This window comes from Aspergillus viridinutans, assembly GCF_018404265.1.
Source record: "Aspergillus viridinutans IFM 47045 DNA, scaffold_5, whole genome shotgun sequence".
NCBI lineage: Eukaryota > Fungi > Ascomycota > Eurotiomycetes > Eurotiales > Aspergillaceae > Aspergillus > Aspergillus viridinutans.
Window position 1 is genome coordinate 21260 of NW_025091221.1, and position 25451 is coordinate 46710.

General features: G+C 39.7%; 3 protein-coding genes across 3 annotated transcripts; 2 read left to right on the top strand and 1 right to left on the bottom strand.

Annotated features, from left to right (window-relative positions):
• Positions 1-1931: 1931 nt before the first annotated feature.
• Aspvir_006975 (putative alpha-L-arabinofuranosidase axhA-1) lies at positions 1932-2918 on the bottom strand (the record flags this gene model as incomplete). Its single annotated transcript, XM_043270161.1, has 1 exon — positions 1932-2918. One exon carries the CDS (start codon positions 2916-2918, stop codon positions 1932-1934), a length of 987 nt encoding a protein of 328 aa, XP_043126096.1.
• A 4198-nt stretch (positions 2919-7116) lies between these two features.
• Positions 7117-9445, top strand: Aspvir_006976 (PaaI family thioesterase; the record flags this gene model as incomplete). The annotated part of the gene is made up of 2 exons (XM_043270162.1): positions 7117-7360; positions 8883-9445. 2 exons carry the CDS (start codon positions 7117-7119, stop codon positions 9443-9445), a joined length of 807 nt encoding a protein of 268 aa, XP_043126097.1.
• Positions 9446-11830: 2385 nt separating this feature from the next.
• On the top strand, positions 11831-12666 carry Aspvir_006977 (uncharacterized protein; the record flags this gene model as incomplete). The annotated part of the gene is made up of 3 exons (XM_043270163.1): positions 11831-12156; positions 12224-12409; positions 12465-12666. 3 exons carry the CDS (start codon positions 11831-11833, stop codon positions 12664-12666), a joined length of 714 nt encoding a protein of 237 aa, XP_043126098.1.
• Positions 12667-25451: the final 12785 nt, after the last annotated feature.

Consider the following 25451-nt stretch of genomic DNA (forward strand, 5'->3'; position numbering starts at 1 on the left):
CCGTGATATCCCTCATGCCCATATCGATGGAGATAATCTAGATATGGTATATCCCGAAGAGGAGGCCCCGGTTTGCTACTCCTCAACCTTGAATCTATGTTCAAAAACTATTATCATCGCCCAGGATGCAGCAAACTCATCCTATCAGGAACTGCAATGGCTCTGGAGTACGAATCTATCCAAAATACTCTTCGAGCTGTCATCCAAGATTCTCTCCAATTCCCACGGGAGAGAGAACCTGCTATTGATCTCAGGGGGTTCATCTTGACAGCGACTGACAATACAGCCTCAGAGAGGCTACGAAAAAGAGAGATAGGCAGTTTACTGGACCAACATTTGGCGAGTAGCCTCCGAATGGCATCGGTACTGGAGAGTGAGGCTGGGGGATGGGCTTGTCGAATTTCGACGGATGGTCGGAACGTGAAGGATGTTGCGGCGCAAATTTCGGAGCAAGCAAAATGAGTCTAGAGAGCAGGGTTCTCTTCTTCCATGTAGATGTTAAAGATACCAATTGTAGTAATGATAAATTTTTAAATTAAGATTGGTGCATGTATGTTATCTTTCTATCTTCCTATTATGGGGGTGTGCTGTATGCATCAAGTAAAAGGTCAGACTAATCTGGTGATGTAAACAGGGAGCTGGAATAGTAATCAAAGACGGTGCTGCTCTGGCTGAATATCTTGGCTGGGCCTTGTCTGCTGAGATATCCTAAAACTTACATGGCCTTCTAGCAAATTCGCAATAACCGCGTTGAGTGGATTTGAGAAGGGGTGTTTGAAACTGGCAAGATCTGGCACATGGAGTATGGTCCCAAGCAGCAGGAATGCGATGCTGCTATTAAGGGTGACTTTAAGCAGCATGATCTGGGATTGTATACGGAGGGGAACCCTAATATATGGTCTGATCTGGAGTTCCAGCCATAGTTGTTTGGGCCCGATGCTATTGGGGAGATTTAAAAGCCGCTGGATTTGATATTGGCATAGTGTTGTTTCTTTCAGATAGATTTGGACTGCTGTATATATACTAGGTGACTTTAATAAACTAAAAGGACCTCCTGAGTATGTCAAATATGTAATAGACATGGGCTTATAGAGTAAAAGGTTGCATTAGCTGCATGGCGTTTACCTCCGAGTCCTCTTGGATGAATCTCTCCTTAGGGAAATAGGTGGCAACCAGGTTCTGTTTCCGACTTGGATCTCGCGCGCCCATTGGGCGAGAGGATCATATATCATCGTGTTCTTGTTACCTGAAGTTCTCTAATTCAAGGCAATCCTCCAACCCTCAGCTGGTACGGCTTGTCTCCTGTATCTTCAATTACCAACCAGATAAAATTATCCTAGTAAGTGGCATTTCTCCGGCGGGATGCCATGCTAGGTAAATTATACTGAGTATCTAGATCCTATGAGAATCGTTTTGAGCTCTGAATTCTGTCATCTGGGTTTCCCCACGGGGTTCTGCATAAACTATTTTAGCCTGCTATTCCAGTCAAACTCCATCAAGGACGGGAATATAGCCTAATTTTCTGCAGTGATGTTCTTCAGGCTGATATAATCTGTACGTAACCTAGCAATTCAGGCTACTGTGGGCAGAATGATTTCTCAATAGCAAGAGATTCTGCTTCATTTCCATGTTTCTAGGCGTGCCGCGTAACGTCCCAGCATGGTATTATACCTCAAGCTATTGACGCGTTTCGAGCCCAGCTCAGTTTTTGTAGAGGATCACGCTCATGAGATATGTCTTGAATACACTATAGCGTTTGTAGTTTCAACCGTACTGGTAAAGCATATCACATACTACTGCTTAACAAGAAAACTATGAAGAATTTTGCAACTCAATCTCACAATAACCAGCTTCATAGGTAGTGCACCATATTCCCAAACCCCAATACCACCCAATCTTACCCACACCCGTATGACAGCTTACTTCCTCACTCATTTCAATGTCAAAACCGCCGGCCTCCAAGGTAAAGTATTATAACCCCCACTCGCACTAGGATCATGCCCCTGATAAAGAAACTGCAAATTACAAGCATCAACAGTCATAGTCTGATCAGGGTTGCTTCTCACAAGATCCCCGTGACTGATATCATTCGTCCAGGTCGCTCCACTATTCACCTTCCCAGCAAAGGGGTTACTCTCAGTCGCAGCCTGCGCAGTCCAAGTACCCCCCAAACTATTAGCTGTGAAAGACCGAAAATACCTCCCATTCGCACCGATCGCCTCAACGATCATAAGGTACTTATTCTGGCCCTCGACAGTGTAAACCTGCACCGCCTCGAAGAGACTATACTGGCTATCACTTAGGACGACTTCATATTCTGTACCAAAACTCCCAGGAAAGTTGGCGATTGGCATGCTGGCTCGGTAAATCTTGCCGTTGTCGCCAGCGAAGAACAGGTACATGTTATTGCTATCGCCGATAACGGTTTGGTCGATGACGCCTGTACTAGAGCCGGAGATTGTTCCAGAGAAGAGAGGTTGGGGCGAGGACCAGCCGTTGGCGTTTGTGGGGTCACTGGATGTCTTGTAGGAGAAGGATGTCGGACCCCATTGGTAGGCTAAGATCCAGATATTTTTGGGCCGGAAGTAGAAGAGTGTTGGGGCGACGGTCCCTGAGCTCATGGTGTTTTGGCTTGCTGAGGCCATGTCGGACCAGTTGGTGAAGGGGTAGAAGCTCATCGAGCCATAGTTTCCGGATGTATCTGTTGTTGAGGCGTAGACGAGGTGCTGGCCGTTGTAGACGACGTTGGTGAAGTCTTTGAGGGCGGTCCAGCCGGACTTGGGTTGGGCGAGGGCGGCGGTTGATGTCCAACTGTAGGTGGATGGGAGGGAACAAGAAGCCAGAGTACCTGGTGTTGAGAGGAGGAGGAGGATACCACTCGACCATGCGAGGCTTGCGATGGACTTTGGAGGTGTCATTTTAGAATCTTGTCCTCGGGAGGGGGGTTGGAAGGAATGGACGTGCAAGTTGTAAGATAGGAAGTTCAGACAAATAATGTGGGGATATTTATACCCTTGCAGGTGTCTACAGCAGGTTTCTGCAGAAGCAATATGAAAATGGCTAAATGCGAGACAAAACAGTTGTGAAAGCCACCTCATAATTGTATAATGTGACCATATCCATTCTGCGGAGAAACCTGTGGGGAAGAACCCCCTGACAGATCGGAGTTTTGCCATTCTCATCACGCATAATGCACTGCAACAGAGAAGGAATCTGATCCAGCAATCAATCTATAACAATGTCTTAGTTGACAGGTTGATTACCTGTGCTGCTCTGATCACCAATCTCTGTATTTTCAATGGGAATTGGACTAAGAAATACCATGCGGGATATGATATCGGTAGTAAATAAGCATTGGAGTGGAACATACTAAACCTAGTATAATAGCTGAAACCAAACTAACGCCCCTGTTGGCACCAAGTTCAACGCTATGGTAGATTCCATTGGCTGGCATGATATATATATGGATCTACTAAGAAACGAATTTACAATGTTTTGCAGTAATGGTGTATGGAGCAAGCAACGGTCTATGGCTCTAACCTTCCTGGGTTATCACCCCGTCTGACTTGCCAGGAAGCTTGACGAGTTGGTTGACTGGTTATTCGGTTACCTAGCTCTCATCACTGGCATTCAGACGTTCTCGACTTGGCTAGTCTCACCATAGTTTCACCCATCAGCCTACTCATTATCATCAACGCAGTCTGGAGTGCAAGCTTTGCCTATGGGTCAGTGATCAAAATGATCACCATGACTAGGATGCACATTTCCTGTTATTTAGGGTAGGTATAATTGATGACCTCATTTCTGGGATCGTTAATTTAGAAGTTGGATCAGGGAAAAAAAAATAAAGTCGAAAAATATATAAAGTAGCATTGCTCTAATCAAAGAAAAGGTGAAAGTATTTCTGGTCATCTTTCCTCAACATCATCATCCTTCCTTGCCCTAAATACAAAATTAATAGCATTTACTGAAAACCAAGCATCTATAAATATAAATCTACATTAACATATTCATACTATCACGGCCAGCTCTCCCATCTACACAGTCCAATGCCTTGAAACAGCTGAAGGTATCTACCAGACCCTACTCCTGGTAGCACCACTCATTCCTGTAACCCCCCATTATAACTTGTCCAAGTTGACTGCTCCCTCGTGGGCATACTGATCCTGAGCCACACGAAGAATTGTAACCCCTAACGCCTGACAAATCGCATAATGAGTTGAACCCGAGGGATCGAAACCACCACCAGACGGACCCTTGCAGCCACAGCCCTCCCAGACATACGGGAGCCCGAGTTCCTTTTCAGAGGCTTTTATGATAGCGGGGCCTTTGCCTGTTGACCCGCTGCCATCGCTGCTGTGCGCTATCACACTTATTGGTCACATAGCTGTTTGTTCCAGTTTTCGCATAGTAGTCAGCGACATGACAGCCGCCTGTGGTCTTGTCCCAGACTGAGTTGCCAAAGATGGATACGCCGTAGGTTTGGCATTTTAGTTTGACGTCGGTGGATTTGATGTAGGTTATTGACGACGGAGTAGCGTGTTCCTGCGCCTGAGCGGCAGTTGACGTCTGTGCCGGTTATGGGGTAGGTGAGGGTGCCTGGGAGGGCGACTGCGAGGATGGTGCTGAGAGGGAGGACTCATTTTGATCTAATTTGAATTGAAATCAATCATATTTAAAAGAAAAAAATTTATTTTTATTTTTATTTTTATTTATTTTTTTTTTTTTTGGCTTGGGCTGGTGTGAGTGATTTGAGTAGATGGATGATGAGTTGAATATCCTGTTGGGGTGGGAGGAACATTGTTGCTTTTCTAGACAACTTTTTATTCATAACCACTTTATAAGCACCGCTCTCGCTCAGCAGTGTCTTCTGTTTGAATTGATAATCCATATATGCAACTGACCGTTAGGGTGTACTCTGTAGGTGATTATGACTTGGCACGGCCCCCGGCGCGGAATCACATGATTATTTAAGGAGGAAAAATAGAAAAAATTGAATGAGTTTCCGCTCCTTCCTAATTCTTGCGGAAAATCATCCTACTATAGAGTAATAAGGAATCACTATCAGGGACCCCACTTCCGCGAAGATGATAACTTGCGCTAAAAAAGCGGCCATGTTAACAATGTTAATGAGACATACGCCTAATTTTGTCACCTGCGTATTTCGCCATCTCAGGCCCCTCAAGAGGATGAATAGGGTTACTTTCCAACTGGAACGGCTTGATATTGCCGGATGCTTGCTGGATCTGAATGTCGGTCTGTTGTTGCGAGCTGCGAGGTATTCTACCCCAGCAAAAAGGGATTTGCTGTTCAGCGGTCTGGCTTTCAGGAGCTGGCGATTCCCGGCCGGCTAATTGAGAACACAGTTTATTTTCCATTTTTTTCCTTCTTAAATTGGTACGAATGGTCGCTTGATCAAGTGATGGCTTTGTGGAAAGGACAGGGAAACAAGGAACAATAGGTTCTTGTTATCACCCTTTAGTGTTTTGTAGCCCTTACTGCAATTAGGTAGCTGTTTTATGGTTCTGAAGTGGAAGAAGTTAGTGTATATTGATTCGTAGAACTAAGATTTTGGAACTTCCTCTAATGGAAAGTAGAAAGGGATTATGGACAAGATAAAGCTTACATTGTAAGGGGTATATAGAGCAGCTTAGGAGCAACTGTGAGATCAAGGTAGCTCTGAGCCTCTGACCTTGCGATCATAGGTGCTCATATGTATCTTTCCTTCTGATATATACAGTCGACAGACCCCACATCTGCTGTGTAATATTCACCAATCCATGGAATTTCGATCATCATCATGACGTCTACATTTAATTATTAAGGAGGACTCACTGATGTGGCTAGACCGTCGGACTATTCAGACCCAAGAAATAAGAATGGGGTGTTAACCAGTCATTTTCCAGCCCAAACCGCAGTTTTTCTGCAAGGAAGTTTATCATCTAATCAGCCCATCCACATGTTTTAACAGCGACCATGCGGCACCTGACCATGAAAGTGTCCTTTTGAGGTTGAGATACAGAGACGCTGTCTTAGGATTTGGGCACTGAGGGATAGTTGAATAAAACATTGATTGGATTTAGCCACCACCATCCTACATGGCACCCAAACTCGGCTCCAAGACGGATCGAGTTTTCAAATAAGTATACGAAATTGAAACCATGTCATGATGGCAACTTCCCTTCATATAGCAATGTATATTCATCTCAAACATTGATGATAATGCAATGCATGGGTAACGTACCTTATATTAACTCACAAATATGCAGCTTTCTGACCAGCCAAGCCACATAAGTGCGGGGCGGATGTGGGTTCAGTCACAGTGGGATAACCATATAAAGTAGGATCACTTAAATGCTATTTTTCTGTATCATACCAGCTGCAGAAGTCTGATTTCCCAATTAACCTGGAGCACTAAAAGGTCTATCACCTTAGTTGATTAAGGTTTAATAAATAAGTTGCTAAGTATAGCCCATCTTATTTGGCTTGAACACCAAAACATTGTAGCCAAAAATATTGAAAAGAACATTGGTTCACAAGCGAATTTATGCGGCGAGTATAACATAAAGGGGCTCATCTATTTATCACAATTAGTTGGATACAATGGTCTTGGTGGTTATGTTGATGCCGGTATTGGGGATGAGGTCCAGGAATCTGGGGAAGCCGTACTCCTCACAGATTCTCACAAAAAACATTAGCTGTCTCATGAAATGCAGGGTCCATATCTGCAGAGTAGGAACAGTGCCTGGTGAAGACAAAGTCACCAGGTGGGCCCTGTAGTAATAAGGATGAAGCAGCACGTTTGAGGCTTAAGCTTCATGATTAGCTCTTGAGTTCGACGCCACTGTGCGGGCAGATCTTAAAAGGTGGTGCATCCATCTTGCCGCGGTTGTGTAGGCAAGTTTTTTGACACTGGAAGCCGCATTCTCCCTCTGCCACTCCACCAGTCTGTGCTTGTTTGCATGATAGGACGCCTTTGTTCTGCTAGAAGTTGCGATGATATGGGTAGATTGAGGTCTGCGGCGCGCTGCTCATAGCCGACTGTGTATTGACTTCCAGCACCATGCATGCGTTGCTGCCGGGCGCGTCGAAGTTAAGAAGAATCCGTCTCGGCTTATGTGTCTTGCTAAAAGCCCTGGCCTCCGAAAGGCCCTCAATGTCGAGGTCTTGGAGCGATGGAAATCTGGGGTGGAGAGTATAGGATATGCCTACTTGTGGTGGGATGATGTCCTTCTGAGAAATCGTGATACACTTGAACCATTCTGCCATACGAGCAGCCCAGGGGCTCCGATGTGGCCAAAGTTTGCGCTGACACCTCCCACCATGAATGGGATCACCGTGAAACGGCTGGCAGTTGCCCGTATTGGGCAACAAGCCAGATCTGCTGAGATAAATGAATAACTGGGCATAGCTCAGGATATTGGCCGCCTGCAAAGGCCATGTCGACTTCCTTTGACAGCAGAGTCATATAGGCCAAATGCATCGCCGCGGTGGTGGACGAGCATACAGAGTCTAACTAGTAGGCCAGACCCTCCCACTTGAAGTGCCAGGGGAGGTATTCAGGCCCAAGCGCATGCTGAAGTCCCTGCAAAGTATGCATTGCATCCAAGTGTCGGGTGACCCGTGCCATGCCGGTTGCTGGTGAGCGAACCAAAGAGTGCAGCGATGCGGTGGGGACCTGTCATTTCTGTCTGTCCATCTGGGTAGCCGGCTATTTTGAGCGCCTCATAGGTGCATGTCAAAGACTGTCAGTGACCGGGGTTCATCAACATTGCTCCTCTAGGCGAGGCGCAAAAGAACCTAAGAATGAAAATTCCCTGGCTTGATCATAAAACAACCGTACCTAGTTGTCATGGTGAATCTTTTGTCACGATGGCCAGACATTGAAGCGACATTTAGGGGCGTCCTGGTAGATATAGTGAGATCCCAAACTTTGTTGAAGTGCCAGCTGCTAGGCCACATTCAGCCTTTCCCAAGCTTGGGGAGATGGTACCGTCAGGATCATTTAACTGGGGTCTACCGGCTACGCACGCTACCTGGCCAGTGTCTTGAAGGCACGGGTATGGGCTTATCGCCAGGTCAAGATCAAAAGTCTTTTTGACATGCAGAGGATGGGGAGCCACCGTCACCACTGGCTGAAAGTATTCCTCGTGGCGTTGATCTTGCCCACGGCCTGAATAATGTCCAAAGGACGGGAGAAGACTTGCGAGCATGCAGCTCTAAGCAGGTCCCACCAGTTGGCATATATGGCTTTAGAATCGTCCATACACCAGAGACCGACAACTAAGCGGTCTACCAAAGAAGACCAAGCTGTCCTCCACAATGTATCCAATTTCCTTCTGAGAGGCGCTGAGGGTGTGCTTCAGAGCCTTCATTTCCAGCGGGTTTGTCGTATGACCCCTCACAGCGGGTATTGATAAATCGTTGTAAAACTGACAGAGTGCTTTGGTGGACTGGAATAGCCCGTCCAGCCTTGCTCACTTGTAGTCCTAGGTGTAGCCACTGAACTCTCACCCCTGCGAGTTCGGGCTGGTTGGTCCCGGTTTCTGCGGGTTGCTTATGCCACTCTAAGAGAGTGTCTCCATTATTCTCATCCAATTCTGTTCATGCTTGATATATAGCCTCAAGGTCCAGGCGAAAATAGGGGTCCTGGGGGGACTAAACCGAACGTGGATGGTGTAATCCGTATTGGGGATGAGTCAACCGAGGACTGAGGTTCTCTGAGACACAAATATCACAGAAGTTGATTCTCACTCATTCACCAGTCTTTGTGAATCCAATGTCATTCTGGAAGACGAACACTGAAATGGGGGATATGCAATGAAAATACCCAACCTGGCACGGCTACTTTGAATTCATCACCACTGTGTCCCCTCCAACAGAGAGTGTCAACTTCTTCAGTGCTCAGCCATGCACCCGTCCTTACCTCCATGACATAAGCGCCTACCAACCCATTCCATTCTTCTCTCGGTACGACAAGGGCGATACATCGGACACCTTCTTTAATGAGACTCTACGTACCGCAAGAACCATTCCCCACGCCCTTGCAGTTGCGCGGAAGGAGGTCTTGAATTTGCGTGACAAAGCCGCCGATGAATGGTTGACTGGGAGCGCTGGCCAGCCAGATTACGTGCTCTTGGTGCAGTTTGCGTCCGGGCTGAATGGATATAGGGATACTGTGCACAGTGGCGTGCTGGCCTCGCTTCTGGACGAAGCTCTGGGATGCTGTGTGGAGGGATTCCGTCAACAGCTGAAAGCAGGGGAACGGACGGCTCTGTACACTGCCAACTTGAATGTATCCTATCGCGCGCCCGTGGCATCCCCAGGTGTGTATGTGATCAAGGCCTGGCTCGCGCGACGGGATGGGCGAAAGTGGTTCCTTGAGGCGCAGGTTGTTGGGGGGGGATGGAAGAGTTCGGGCGGACGTGAAGTCGCTTTGGATTAGTGAGAGACCTCGGGCAGCATTGTGAGCTGTATTGTGCATTCAAGGTCTGGATAGCTCAGGACCTGTATAGCGAGTAAAATACGCATACATTGAAGCATACGTGCTGACAATGAACCAACTCAAATCATTTGTTGGGCGAAACCGACAATCCGGGTCCCGATCGAGTCAGAAGTTGTCTAAGGTTTCTTTTTTCCCTTTTTTTTTTTTTCTTTTTCCCCTATTATCCATGTTGCGACATCACTTACAAGCCACGCAACTTTGGATGCGCACACTCGGCCTGGTAGACCGACACAGATTTACTCATCACACCCACAGCCCAGCCAGCAACAATTCATCCGACTAGAATCATCGCCAAATCCTGTGCTACGCATTGCAACAACAGCACCAACAAGTGAGAGGAAAGCGCCGATCCGGAGAGTGTTCTTGCGACAGCCAATCTATAGTCAAACCGACCATGAGGGCTCCGAGGGCGGCGAATCAAGGGTTAAAGAAAAGGATCAGTATACAGCTTCTCTTGGGGCAAAAGGGGGGTGATTCAACAACCTACCGCCGCCGGAAAAAGTGCTGTTGATAGCACCAATAATTGAGGAAGTCTTGGTTGTATTGAAGAATTTCAGAAAATTCGGAGACGCAGTCACATCCGTCATGACACCTGAGTCATAACTAAACAGGAAACTTCCCGTGGCGGGTAACCCCAACCCATTTTGCGTGTGGTATTCCCAAAGCCTGCAAAGTTTAGCCTGCACTCATATCAAATCTGAGACATAGGGGAAAGAGAGACCTATTCATTAGGCCACAGCGTTCTACCCCGATTTCCAACAAGAACTGGTTGAAAGTGAATCGACTATGATAGAAGCCAGCCACTCGAGATTGGCGATGACTAAGAGCTTAGCAAGGGCTGTCTAATGATATGTGGCCCATACGGAACTTGACTAGAACAGATTGCTCGAAACTACAATGGGGTATCCCTCCATAATCTCCCCACCGGGATCCGGGTGGGGGGTTGTATTCCGGATAAATTTGACCTCGTATGTATCCATATGGAGGTACGTCCATTGCCCCTACTAGGTATAGTTTGCTTTTTGGACAAACTCTGTTTGGTGAATTCATCCTGCTGCATTTAGAGCTTTTGATTTGCAAAGCTACCTGTTTTGAATCTTAAGAGAATCCCTTAATTAGTGTGAATATTTTCCTACAGTTACTGAAGGCAAGAGTCTTTATTGTATTAACAACTCACACAGCTAGAAATATTCATGTTGAAGTAAGTTAATCAAATCAAGCTATAGTTAATGAGATTGAATTAGTGAATGTCTAGGACAGTAGGTCCAGGACTATAACCAACATGGGATGCATGTTGTTGTTCAATCCTGTGCTCGGGCTGCTATGGTTCTATAAACCTGGGATGACGGAGGTGGGATTTGACATATCTGGTGGTGATAGTGGGGAAGAGATAAACTCCGCATTTAAGAGACTACCCGCAGTAAACTATGCCATATTTGTAAGTTGGAGATGCTTATTTTGCTAAATGCTTTCTGAATAGTGTCTGGGGCATCCATTAATATCGCATCAAGTTTAACGCGACGGCGTGTAGGTATCCAAAGACAACCTTCGGAGCTTTCGGAGCGTTCCGCGCAATGTCCCTGCTGCAAAGTTCATGACTGAGCCACGTGGTAAAGCAGCCAGACAAAACGAGTCCGTCGGGAGCTTGGGCAGCGGTATTTGGCCGTCATAGATAAGGACAACATAAGCTTAGGAAGAGATATGTAGAGTATTTCACTGATCAGTAGATTCGTTCAAAGTCGTCACCAAGCTCCTTGACGCATTAGAGAGACATTGGAAACACCTTTTAAAGCACCGCATCTCTGGAGTCTAAATCTAGTAGTAAGTTACGTCCCATTAACCGTCGGGATATATTGAGCGCCATATGAACCAAACGAACAGTTGCTTCTATTCACTTTGGAGCAGCTGTATACTTTGGCCGGGCGAGCGGAAACGCTGTCTCCTGTGGAGATGTTTCAGCTGGGGTTGGCGCCATATTTTAATTTGAACACGAGGTCTGACAATCTCTTCACGTACGTGTAGATTATCAGAAGACCTTCGACAGATGTAGATCATATCAGAACCTGCGGTTAAAGTCATCAGCGGAGTGGCACCGCGTCCGCTGAGTAGCCAGTTAATTTCTGACATGGAGGTCTTCGATTAACCCAGCGGGCTATTGTCAGAGGAATACCCTGCCAGGTCCACATAACCCATTTTACCTGGAAGCACTGGCTGGCTTCAGTGGGCAGCTTGATGAGCATAAATACACACTCTTCGACCCATATCTTGAACTAATTGACATGCAAGTCTCGCAAACAACCAAAGAACGACGTGCTTGCATTCAGAATGAAGTGGCTTCCTTGTTTTGTTTCTGCCTCTTTCGTCCTTTTGAGTGGACTTGGCTACTCTGTCAATGGTGCTGATTCAGACACTTATTACTTTAAGCACTTCAGTACTTCTGGCAGTATTAGTCCATGGTATAGTAACGATAATTCTTGGGGTGTGGACGCTCCAGGGGGTAGTGGATTTGTTGTGATGGTTACTGGCGAAGACTGGGGCACTTGGTCCCCAGTTCATACTCTGCCTAAGAAGATCAAGGATCTTAACCCGGGTCATAAAACCTGGTTCAGTCAGACTGCTCAACCTGCGGCAGGCAAAGGATACGATGCTTGGTAAGTCCCTATACTCTTTAGTACCATTTGACTTCAGTTTGCGAACTCACTTGTATTACCGGACTAGCTACGACATTTTCATTGATCCAACCTACGCTCCCACTAATCGTAACGGTAAATACGAGGTGATGATCTGGGTTGGACATCAGGCTCCTAACACTCCTCTCTCTGACCACTACAACTCAAATGGTGCAGTGCCTTGGGCACGGAATGTGAGTATTGGAGGCAAACCGTGGGATGTTTACTTGTATCAGTAAGTTATACTTCAGTCGCATATCTGAAATCAACCCGCTAACCCATATTTACAGTTGGCCCACCGGTGATTTAACCATGTCATACGTCGACCCGAGTAACTCGGGTTGGTTCTCGGGTAGTTTGACGCCATTCTTCGAGCATGGTATTGCCAATGGCTGGTATAGCTCGGAAGATTACTTGACTAGTGTTATGGCAGGGTGGGAATTTGGCCCTGGAAAGTATACGGCTAGTTCATGGGGAGCAGTTGGATTCTGATCAAAGAACACAGAGGTTGTGGGAGCAAGTGGGGTTCCCATTTGCTAGCTAAGGTATCTACTCAACTTTGTGGGTGTTGTTGTTTTGGGATCGAATGATTTAACAGCAAGGCGAGAGCACATAACTATCATTGGCAGAGATGATGCACATGCTCTTCACAAGCAAAGCGACTTTTATCTTTGACTACCTAGAATATACAGGTAGACTAGCTACATTATCCTTCTTGCCTACCTACCTTCCAATCCAAGGGCACACGCTCACCTAAGGGACATACAGATTAATTGGCTACGGTTCCTTGCATGCCCCCGACACAAATGCGCTACAATGGTATTTCCGTTGGCCTTCCAAGGACTACCCGCGATCCTCCTCTTTTTCGGCTTGTTTCGGATGCCCGAGTCACCTCGCCACCTTGTCGAGAAGGGAAAGATGATGTAGCCCATGAAAGTGCTGCGACGCCCCCACTACAACGGCTCCAACGATGGGTGGATAGCCAGCGAATTTATAGAGATCAAGCTACCATCAGCGCGGAGAGGGAGATCACTGCCTCGGGCTGGCTCATTATACTCAAGGTGCCCCAGTGGCGGACGCGACTGCTTCTAGGTACCGCGATGCAGGTGTTTATCCAAATAACAGGTATCAACGTAATCGGCCATTATGAGAACATCATGTACGAAACACTGGGAATCGAGGGCAACCGCGCCACTCTTGTGAGTGGGATTTATAACGTAGTTGGTCAGCTGGCGAATCTCCTGTTTATTATCTTTTTATCGATTATGTTGGCAGACGCAGGCCACTGCTCTTTGACGCTGCGGGTATCACCCTTGTTTTGGGTTGTGAGGATGCCCTAAGGTCGCAAAACCTTGACGAGACTAAAAAGGGATACAGCATTGGTGGTGTCTTCTTCCTATTTTGTGTTTCTGTCGTATTTTCCGTCTCATTGGGTTTACATGTCGGAAATCATGCCAATGCAAATCCGGGGTAAAGGTAATTAATGCGTTTGCCACCGGTGTCGGGAACTGGATGGTTAGTACCTTGTCGAGCCAGGTTTCTCCTATCGCGCTACACAAGTTAGGCTGGAATTCTACTTTATTTTTTCGTTGCATAGAGGGAGTAAGGGAGCCATCATAGTGCAATCCTAGTTACTGATCCTTACTAATGCCTGATAGATGTGTGCGTAACCATCCCGACAATTTATCTCTTCTCCAACGAAACCAAGCAACAGTGGCTCGAGGAGATCGATCTTCTCTTCTGGGACCGTGCCTAGGAATGCTTGATGACGACCTGGAAGCCAAGAGGGTGGAAATGGTGAACTTGCGCGGAGGGGCAACCCAGATTGAGACTGTTGGTTGCATAGAGTTGATAAAGGTTTCACTATTTCACATCAGGACTCCCCCATATAAATAGCCACTTTCCTCGTACATAATCTAGCCTTGGTAATTGATATGACGTCTACCTTTGCCGTCTTCCACATATGGGATTGGAAAAACAACAACTTCAACGCAGAATAAATTTTTGAAATTTCTTGCCCAAATTAATGTCTTTTAACCCTAAAATTTGCCTAATTTCTCGTGATGACAACTGCCTTTAATTAATCCTAATTTTATAGGGTCTTAATTACTATATTATTATTAAAGCTAGGGTGGCCGCCCCTAACAGCCTCTTATAGTAGTAAAAAGAGGCTATAAAAAACTCTATATAATTATATCCTAGACCTTCACCATAATATAAGCATCTATTTAAACTATCTAAAGATTTATAATTAAGGAATCCTAAAGCCTCTTATTAAGCTAATTACTAATATATATACTATTATTAAGGAGGTCCTTAAAAACCCCCTAGGTAATAACTAGAGAAAGGTAGTTACTAACCTCTATAAGATTACTCTTAATATTAAGAAGAATACCACCTCTATCTAGTATATTCTAACTACTTAATCTATTTCTATATCTACTAAGATTTAATTATATATAGCTACTACCACAGGGGCACCCCTCCTAGGCTATATAATCTCCTTCTATAGCTCTTTAAGTAGCCCTAGGGCTACCCCCTTAGAATTAAGTAAGGATTATAAGATTATTATTAAATTACTAGATACTAGTATAGTAAGCATATTCTAGCACCTAAAGATAGTAGAGATAAAAAATAAGGCTAAGAAGGCCTATATAAAGGCCTTAAAAGAGATTATAGTAGCTACTCTTATATCTATTAAATTTATAATTACCTAACTAGCTTAAGTTAGGTAACTTAAGCCTTAGCCTATAAACTACTTAATAAGTAGAAATTATATACTACTATTCTAGCTAGACTAAATTATTTTACTAGAGGGCCATCATCCACCTACTAACTTAGGATATAGTGGTTTATAATATCTAGGTTAAATTAATTAGTAACCTAGTAGACCCTAAGGAGGCTAAGTAAGTTACTAACTAATTACTAGCTATAAATTATTTTATATAGGGTAATTTAATAAAGATTATCTATATTATCTAGCTTATAAATTAGCTTACTAATAAGAAGTCTTCTACCTTAGTAATTAAGTTCTCTACCCCCCAGGCTACTAATAAAGCTATTAATAAGGGAACCATCTAGGATTCTACTATTCTAACTATAGTCTTATATAACTAGTCTGCTTATATCTGCTAGTGTTTTAACTATTAGTAATATAGCTATATAGGAAGTATCTATTCTAATAAAACTATCTATAGCCTCTGCATAGGTAGCTATAAGATCTATAACTATCTACTACAGCAGGCTGCTGCTAGCTAGAGGCTATAAAAGTATACTAACTACAGAGATATACACACTGCCTAGTCTAAAGGGTATAAGAAGTATGTAGAGAAGGTAGATAAGATATAGGCAGCATCCTACTATTATTAGTAATACTACTATATCCCTCTATACCTGCAGGACTTCTAAAGGGACTCTAAGAGTAGTAGCTTAGACTCTATTACTATATTAAGTGCCTTCCCCCTAGTATCTATATTAATAGACACCTTAGTAAAGGGCTCCCCTATGTAAATTAAGGGCCCTAAAGGAATAGAGGGATCTAAGGGCACTAAAGGCTCCTCTAGAGGATTTACTATAGTAAAAAAGACTACTAGACTATCTAAAGGGTCTATAAAAGCTAGATTAGAGCTATCTTATAAGTAGCCACCCTATGGCTAAGTACCTACCTTAATATCATCCCTAACATTACTATTAGACTAGAATATTAATAATATCTTATTTATCCTCTTAGTGCTACCCTCTAAAGCCCTGTCCTTATCCCTAAGGAATGTCACGGGCTAGAAGCCATATAAATCTATAACCTAGATTTGGATGGTAAGAAATTGCTGAAAGGTTCTAACTAGGGCTGTGACAGCCGAACATAAAAGGGGTGTATGAATGGTTAATGAGGTTATATAATAGGGTTGATTATTATATTAATTACTATAAGGTTATATAACTACTAGTATCCTTACTAGACATAAGTTTATTAGTACCTAAAGCAGATTATGAGTGCCTAATAAGCTTAAGTATTTAGTAGGCCCTGCCTGCTATACTACCCCCCTTCTTACATTAGGGCTGGCGCGCTTCCTAAGTATTAAGTACTACTATATTAATAAAGTTAATAGCTAGCTCCTATATAGGCTATTTATAATCTATCTATTTAATAAGGTACTCCTTCCAGTAGCCTCTCCTAACCTATTTCTTATACTCTTATAAGATTTCTTTAACTAGGTACTCAGCTTTGCCATTAACTAGTATAGCTAGCGGCTAGTAGTTACCATTTAATTAACTTAGGAATAGATTATTAGTAGTGGGGTGCAGGAGGCTAATATAGAATATATTATAGATACTAGGAGGTATATCTAATTAGTATATATATAATCTAATAGCCTTAAGTACTGTAAATTTTATATACTATGTATTAAGCTTCTAGCTTAGGTGGTCTGTTTAGATATTCTATAAGTCTAACCAGACCTTTAATTTCATAGTATACCACAGGGCTACTACATAGGAGTAGTTTAAATACTCTTCCTAGTATTACTAGGTAGTAGCTAGTTCTAATTAGGCTATCTCTATAACCTCCCTTATCTTTATTATAATTACTTTAGCTCTATCTTTTAGTAAATAGACTATACTAGTAGTAGTAGCTTTATAATCTAGTTCCTCTATCTCTAGTAGCTTAATATTATATCTATAATCTAAGAAGAATAGGCTAACTTCTATATTTATAGTATCCCTGCTATTAATAGTAAGTTAGACTATTAGTAATAATGACTTCTAGTTACTTTAAGTATAGTTATAGAAGTTCTGCAGGTAAGCCTCTAATATTATATTTATCTATTTAATCTAACTATCTATCTATAGATAGAATACTATTAAGAGTTATTATTAAATACTTAGCCTCTTATAAAAGTACTCCTAAAACTAGCTAATAAACTACAGGCCATGGTCTGATGTAATCATGCTAGGAATGCTATAGTATCTAATAAACTAGTTAATTAGTAGCTAAGCTACTATCTTAGTATCTATTTACTTATAGGGTACTAAAATAATGCCTTTCCCTAGCCTATTACTAATAACTATGATATCTTTGCAGCCATTGGAAGTGGGTAGTTTTATAATAAAGTTAATAGTGATCTTATACTATTTATAATCTAGGATTAGTAGGGGTTTTAATAATCCCTGCTATTATTTATACTAGACTTAGTTAGTGCTATACTTATTATAGTTCTATATAAATTATTTAATATCTGTAGATAGCTCTGACTAATAAAAGTTCTAAGTAATTATAGTGTATAGTATATTCTTCCTAGGGTGGCTAGTAAATACTAAGTTATAGGTCTCCTATAGTATTCTTATTTATAATAGTTCTAAGTTAGGGACCTATTTGTGGCCTTAGTAAAGTAGGTGGCTATCTAGTAATATTAAGTATTTAGTAATTAATACCTATATATATAATTTACTAGGGAACTATATAGCTCTCTCTTCTATAGCCTATTATATTTTACTTAGTATAGTATTATCTAGTTAAGCCTCCTGCTAGTATTCTTCTAGTAATAAGGGTATTTTACCTGTGGGTGCTATATATAAGGTTATATAATAAATTTAATTATTATATTAATTACTATATTTACTTAGCAACCTTATATCTAGGTTAGATACTACTTTATGGTTATAAAATGCCTAAATATATGCCTGGCTAGTAATAACCTTAAGTAGTACTAAGTAATAATTATATATCTTAAGTCTATTATTATCTATACTCTATAGTATATCTTACTCCCTATATAAAAGGGTATCTAGGCAGGCAGCTAACTTCCCTAGCTAATAGTATATTTTATAGTTAAATCTACTTAGTATATATAACTAGCATATCTATTATTTATTAAGCCTTTAGATAGTCTTAAAGTATTTAAGATTATAATAGTCTATGATAAGCTTAAATTATAGTAAACTAATTAACTCTAATTCCTATTCTTTAAGAGTATTAATGATAGCTAGTAGCTCCTTATTATAGATCTTATAGTTATATTCTACTAGTGTATTCTTCTTAGAGATATAGATAACTAGTCTTAGTATATTATTATTATTATACTATAATATAGTAGCTCTAGTCACCTAGTTAGATGTATCTATCTCTACTACTATCATCCTATTAGGGTTAAACTATATAAGAATTAGGGCTATAGTAAATATCTTCTTTAATAATTTAAAAGCCTTTACTTATTTATCTTCCCATATAAAGAAGGCACCCTTGTGGGTTAGAGCTATTAATAGTTATACTATCTCTAAGAAATCCTATATAAACTATTAGTAGAAGTTTATAAAGCTAAGGAATAATTATATACTACAGGCTAATATAGGGGCTTACTATTCTAATATAGCTTTTATCTTACCTAGATTTATTTATACTCCCTTATTAGCTTTAATAATAAAACTAAGGTATTTTATACTCTTTACTTTAAACTTACACTTATTAATATCTAATTATAACCTAGTATTCTTTAGATATTTAAGCACCTAGTGAATATATTACTAGTACTTTATTAATAATCTATTAGTAAAGATTAGCATATTATTAATATATATAGAGGTAAACTTATCTAGGAAGTCCTAGAGTATCTAGTTAATATATCTTTAGAAGGTGCTTAGTGTATTTACTATGCTAAAGGGGGTGACTAGCTATTTAAATAGGCTAAAGTATATATAGAATGCTATTAATTACTTATCTCTAGAGATAATATAGATCTTATAGAATGCTATAATTATATCTAACTTAGTAAACTACTTTGCCTTAGAGATATACTCTAGAGTCTTATTAATTAATAGAAGTAGGTAATAGTCCTTCTTAGTAATTATATTTAGTATATAATAGTTAATATAGAATTATAGTCTACCTCCTAGCTTATAGGTGAATAGCATAGGTGCAGTAGCAGCTAAGCTACTTATATAGATAAAACCTTTCTTAAGCAGCTCTATTAACATCTTCTATAGTATTAATAGTTCTCTATAAGATATACTATATAGTAGCCCCTATAGGGGCTCTATTATCTTCCCTTTCTCATCCTTAACTAGCTTAATCTAGTGGTCCACCTCTAGATAGTATAGTAGTAGCTTATTAGCCTTCTTCTAATTAAATATATCTAGAAAGTTATAATAGTATATTAATAGCTTTATAGCTAGATTAGTATGCTTTTTAATCTATAGGGCCTTCTTAATATTCTTAATACTAGTAGTAAAGATCTATATTATTTTATTCTTCTTTTACTACTAATTATAAACTATAAACCCTTAGGTACTAATTTACTTTACTACTAGCTTTAATTTATTCTCTATACTTTTAACTATAGTCCTATCTATAAATCTTAATTAAGGCCCTTTAGCCTCTACTATAGTCCTTTAATCTCTTATCTATAGGGTCCCTAGAATTAAATTAGTCTTATCACCTAACTTTAGCACCATATATATGTAGACTAAATATTAGTAGTTACTACTAATATCTAGAGTAAAATAGATAATTATTAAAATAATGCTTCCTATTATACTAATATAATTTTCTAGATTAATAGGCTTAATCTTAATCTGCTCTAGTTATAGCTTCTAAATAAAGTATTTAGCTATAATTACATAAGATATGCATTCTATATTAGKTAGGATTCTATAATTATATTCCTTATTAATTATACTAGATATAATAAATTCAGGAATATCAAATCTAATAATTCTTTAAAATTATCTATAATTAATAAGTATATCTTCTTCCTTAGGATATGGGTAATGCTAGCTTTTTAGTTATATTAACTATTTAACTAGCCCCTATAAGAGTCTCTTTATAGAAGTAGCTAGTTTTCTAACTTACTAGCTTTATCTATAGACTCTAGGGTCTATAGATTTATTTTATTATCTTTAAGTATAGGTCTAATAGTTTATAAGGTATATAGTAGCTTTATTTCTCTACTAGGGGGAGGAGTAGTGCCTAGGTATTAATAGCTTTTAATTATATAGTCTAAAGCTCTATATTATAGGCATCTTCCTTCTATATAGTAATAAGATTATTTAGCTTTATTAATCTATTTTATATATTAGTACTGGTAGGCTAGAGTTATAGAGGAAGGCTCCTAGTCTATAGTATTACTAAGACTTAATATACTTAGGGCTAGGTTCACTAGGAGTATAGGAATATAGATAATATAACTATAATTTATAGCCTGTATATTTCTCCTATACTATTTAGTCTAAGCTATTCCCTGTGCGCAGAAGGCTTTAATTTAGTTTATAATTATCTATAGTTATTAATAATACTCTTTAAAGCTAGCTTCCTTAGCTATACTAAAGAGTTATATTTATATCTCTATATTTAAGATACTATTAATAAAGATTTACTTTATATTATTAGTCTAACTATAACTACTAGCTTCTATTAGTAGCTAGTTAAAGTCTACTAGTATATTATAGAAGGGGTAATTACCTTATTATAGGTAGTGTAGTTCTTCTATAGCTTTTTCTATATAATTCCTATCCTAGAATATAAGGTTAAGCTAACTAACTATATAATCTAAGTTAGCCCCTGTTATAGTGTAGTTCTAAGTATATTAATCTATCTAAGAGCTTATTATAGTAGTAGCTTAATCCTTAAGCCTAGTAAAGGTATATTATATATAATTATAGTAATTACTAAATATAAAGTAGTTAACTTCTAGCTTCTATAGTAGATTAGAATAGAAAATATTATATATAGCTTTATTAATACTATTATATTAGTTAGGGTCTAGTAGGATTGGTTTAGGCCTTCTTACTAGTTTATTAATAGAGGTGATAATAGGGGTAGGTACTATAGGTATTACCTAAGGGGTAGGTATTACTGCTATAAGGGTGGTATCTATCTAAGAGATAGTAGTAGCTTATTATATTTTAATTTAGGCTATTTAATCTATAATCTTCTATAACTACTAGGCTATTTAGATTATAGGGTCTGCTTGCATAGCATCCTATTATAATAGGTATTTATTAGGTCCCTCTAGAGATGTTGATATCTGTAATAATGTGTTATTATAATTCATACTATCTGTATTATCTAGTTTATCTAGTTTATCTGGTTTAGCTATCTCTCGCTGGTTCATCTGGTTTGTCTGGTTTGTCTAGTTTATCTAGTTTATCTGGTTCATCTGGTTCATCTGGTTCGTCTGATTCATCTAACTTATTTATAAGTGAGCGATTTCTAATGTCACGGGCTAGAAGCCATATAAATCTATAACCTAGATTTAGATGGTAAGAAATTTGCTGAAAGGTTCTAACTAGGGCTGTGATGGCTGAACATAAAAGGGGTGTGCAAATAGTTAATGAGGTTATATAATGGGGTTGATTATTATATTGATTACTATGAGGTCACGTGACTACTGGTGTCCTTGCTGGACACAAGTTTGTTGGTGCCTGAGGCAGATCGCGAGTGCCTGACAAGCTCAAGCATTCAGCGGGCCCTGCCCGCTACAAGGAAGGCCTTAACTAATTAAACTAGCTCTACTACCTCCTACTACTCTACTTAAATCATAGACTATCTGAATAATATTAATCTACTAGACCTAACTAATAAAGATAATATCTACCCCCTAAAGCTACTATAGAACTAATAAACCACTACCACATATAGGACCTACCTTAATATATATTAAGATAACACCACTACTAATAATAAAGATAAGAATAGCTATACTAAACTCCCTAACCCCCCAGGGAGTAACTAGCAACCTAGCTTAGTCCTATAGGATAAGAATACTAATACTAACTCTAGCACCTAGGCTGAGAAAAAGAAGAAGCAGAAATAGGGGCTAGATACCCCTATATAACTAGAGAAGGACCCCTAGGTTAACTTCTCTATAGAAACCAGGATACCCTAATTTACTAGTAGCTAATAAAAGAGTATATAGAACACCCTACACTATACTCCCTATAAATAGAATATTCTAAATTCTTTAATATAATGTGCACTATTCTAAGAATATAGTAATAGCTTAGTTCTTATATAACCTAGAGGTCCTAAGGGCAGATATTATTACTATATAAGAACCCTAGGATAATCTATTCTAAGATATCACCCACCACCCTGCTAAGATAACCTACTAGTTACTTTATCCTAAGGAAGTAGAGACTAATAGCTATACCTAGGTCTACCTCTATATCTCTTATAAGATAGACCCTAATAAATAGAAGTATATAGTCTATTCATAGGATAGCTAGAAACTTAAGCTATACCATAATATAGGGATACTCTAACTATATAATATATATAATCTATATCTAGATACTAATACCTAAACTAGCACCTAAACCAACACCCTTAACCTCCTAGAGCAGGTCCTAGACTAATAGGATAGTAGCTACCTACTTCTAAGAGATTTTAACCTCTATTACCTAGCCTGGGGGGGTAATTATATCTGCCATACTAACCCTAGATCTAATAGGCTCCTAGAACTAACTAATACCTAGCTCCTAGACCTCTAGACAGAACTAGGCGCTATTACTAGGGATAAGTAAGGCTACTAATTAACTATTAACCTAATATTTAGATCTATAGATCTAACAGCCTATCTTATAGTCTGTGAGGTGGCCCCTAATATCTATACTAACTCTAACTACCTACTAATTCACCTACTTCTTAATATCTTAATACTATTACTATAGGCCCTGAAGCACTATAATTAGAAGGCTTTAGATATAAAGAAGCTCTATAAATTTATTACTATAAATATTAATCCCTATAGATGGCACAGAGACCTTAAAACCACTAGCTAGATTAAGGATACTACTAACTACCTTCTTAAAACTATCTAATGAGCTATTACCTAATCTACATTATAGGCATACCCTTCCTAATAGGCTAGCCCTGACTAGACACCTAAATATACTAAAATAGTTAAATAAACCCACCTCTACTAATGAATCTACACCAACACATATACTAATAATAACTAGACTATATATATAAAGGCCTATAACTATGAGGGGAAGGTTATATCTTATACCCTATAGTAAGGCCATCATAAGTATATCTAATAGATAGTAGACTAAGGCCCCTAAGGTATATAGTACATTACTAAGTAGGCCTAGAACCACTAGGGAGGTAGCTAGATAGGAATTATACCTATACTCTACCTAGGAGACTAAATAGTAGAGATAGTAGAATAGAAGGCTAATCTACTCTAAGAGGCCTTCTTCCTATTACCCCTAGCTATAGATCTCTCTAATATAAAGAACTATATATATAACCCTATACAGGATATTCCCTTCCCAGATATTAATAAGTATAAGGTTACTAAAGCTATTAGATAGGCACCTCCTAATAAAGTATCTAGGCTAGATACTATTCCTAATAAGGTCTAGCATACCCTAACTATAGTTCTAGCCTTTATCTAAGTACTTAAAACCTTATTTAATATCTATATCTATATTAGCCATAATCCCTAATACTTTTAGGTATCTATTATAGTTATTCTCTATAAGGCAGTCCCCTAAGATTTCCACCTCCTAAAGTCCTACTACCCTATTGCCCTACTTAACACCCTAGGCAAGGTCCTAGAATTAATAATCATAACCTATATCTCCTAGACACTAAAGGAACATAGCCTGCTCCTAATAGGCTACTTAGGTAGCTAGAAAGGCATCTCTATTAATTATACCATCTAATTAATTATTAACATAATCTACTATGTGTGGGGATGTGGTTAGAAAGTTAGTATACTATTATTAGATATCTCTAGGGCCTTTAATAATATCTCCCTCCAGTGTCTACTATATAACATCTAAACTATATAGCTAGATAGGATTACTAACTAGCTATAATCCTTCCTATTAAACTGCTATACCTATCTATAGCTGCTAAGGTTCCTAAGTAAATAGTTTATAACCCTAATAGGGATCCTATAAGGTAGTCCCCTCTTACTAATCCTCTTCTTAATCTTTAATACCCTATTAATCTAAATGCTATTTAATTAGGTTAGTAGCATAAAGATAATATCTATTAGCTAGATAGATAACTCTTATATACTTACTATTAGCCAGACCTATGCCTAGAATATTATAGTCCTAGAGAAGTGCCTAGAGAAGGTAGACTACTAGGCTAGCAGGCATACTACTAGATTTACCCCTAATAAATTTAAACTTATCTATTTTACTAATCTAAAGGAACCTAATACCCCCTATTAACTAACCCTAAGAGGCCCTGTTAATATCTAGGAACTAGGTAAATATAAAGGCCATAACTAAATACCTATCTACTATAGGGAAACCACTATTTAACCTACTAAATTAGCTAGATACCTTAGTATCTAGCTTAATAAAACCCTTTCCTTTAATACTCACTACACTAAGGTAATTAACTATATAAATAGTAGCCTGGAGGTACTCTAAAGTATTACTAAATTAATCTAGAGTACCTTACTAGAAGCTATATATATAATTGTTACAACACCAACACAGCCGCGCTAATGCTAGGCGGACATGACAGGCAGAATCCTGGGACAACAATAACCAACCAAACCTCAACTACTGAACTGCGGGAAAACCACAGTTTCTGGTGCAGGGACTATGTGCAATTATGGCCTTTCTGTCATCACCTAGAATTACTCTGAAGTGTTCTGAGGCACAAGGCTGGATTCACTCAAACAAGGATTGTACCTAACATGTGACCAGGTGGTATACAGATGGTATGCCAAGGCTACTCTGTTGGAGTATATGATATACCATCTCTATATTAAATATATATCAACGCATATACCACCAGGGGGGAACTATGGATATATAAGGACACTTGCTATCATTATATCTAAAGATCTTAGTTTAGTTCCTCGCGTTCAATATCAATAACTCACTTGAGTACCAGTTCACTAGTCTAATTCATTAGCTACTCTCTTACTATTGAGTATACATACTTAATAGGCCTTGCTTCTCTCTCTACTATTATTATTCTTGTGTTACCTTTGGATTGTCCTTGACCTTCAGGAGGTCATTGTATCATCGCATCATTAGGCTACCAGTGTGGTAGGCCTTAGGCAAGTATCAGGTATAGTCCAGGGACTATACCACCTCATTCCTAAAGTAGTTGACTAGCAGAGAACAGCAGAGACGGATCCCAGGGTGTGACAATAATCTATTATAGAGTAGTCATCCTATAGCTCCTGTATAAGATAGCTGCATGGTTTAACCCTAGACAGATCCTAGTAGGGGAACAGACTAAGATTACTAATAAATTTACTAAGATCTAGAAATATATAGCTATCCTGATTAGTAGTGCCTTCTAAGAG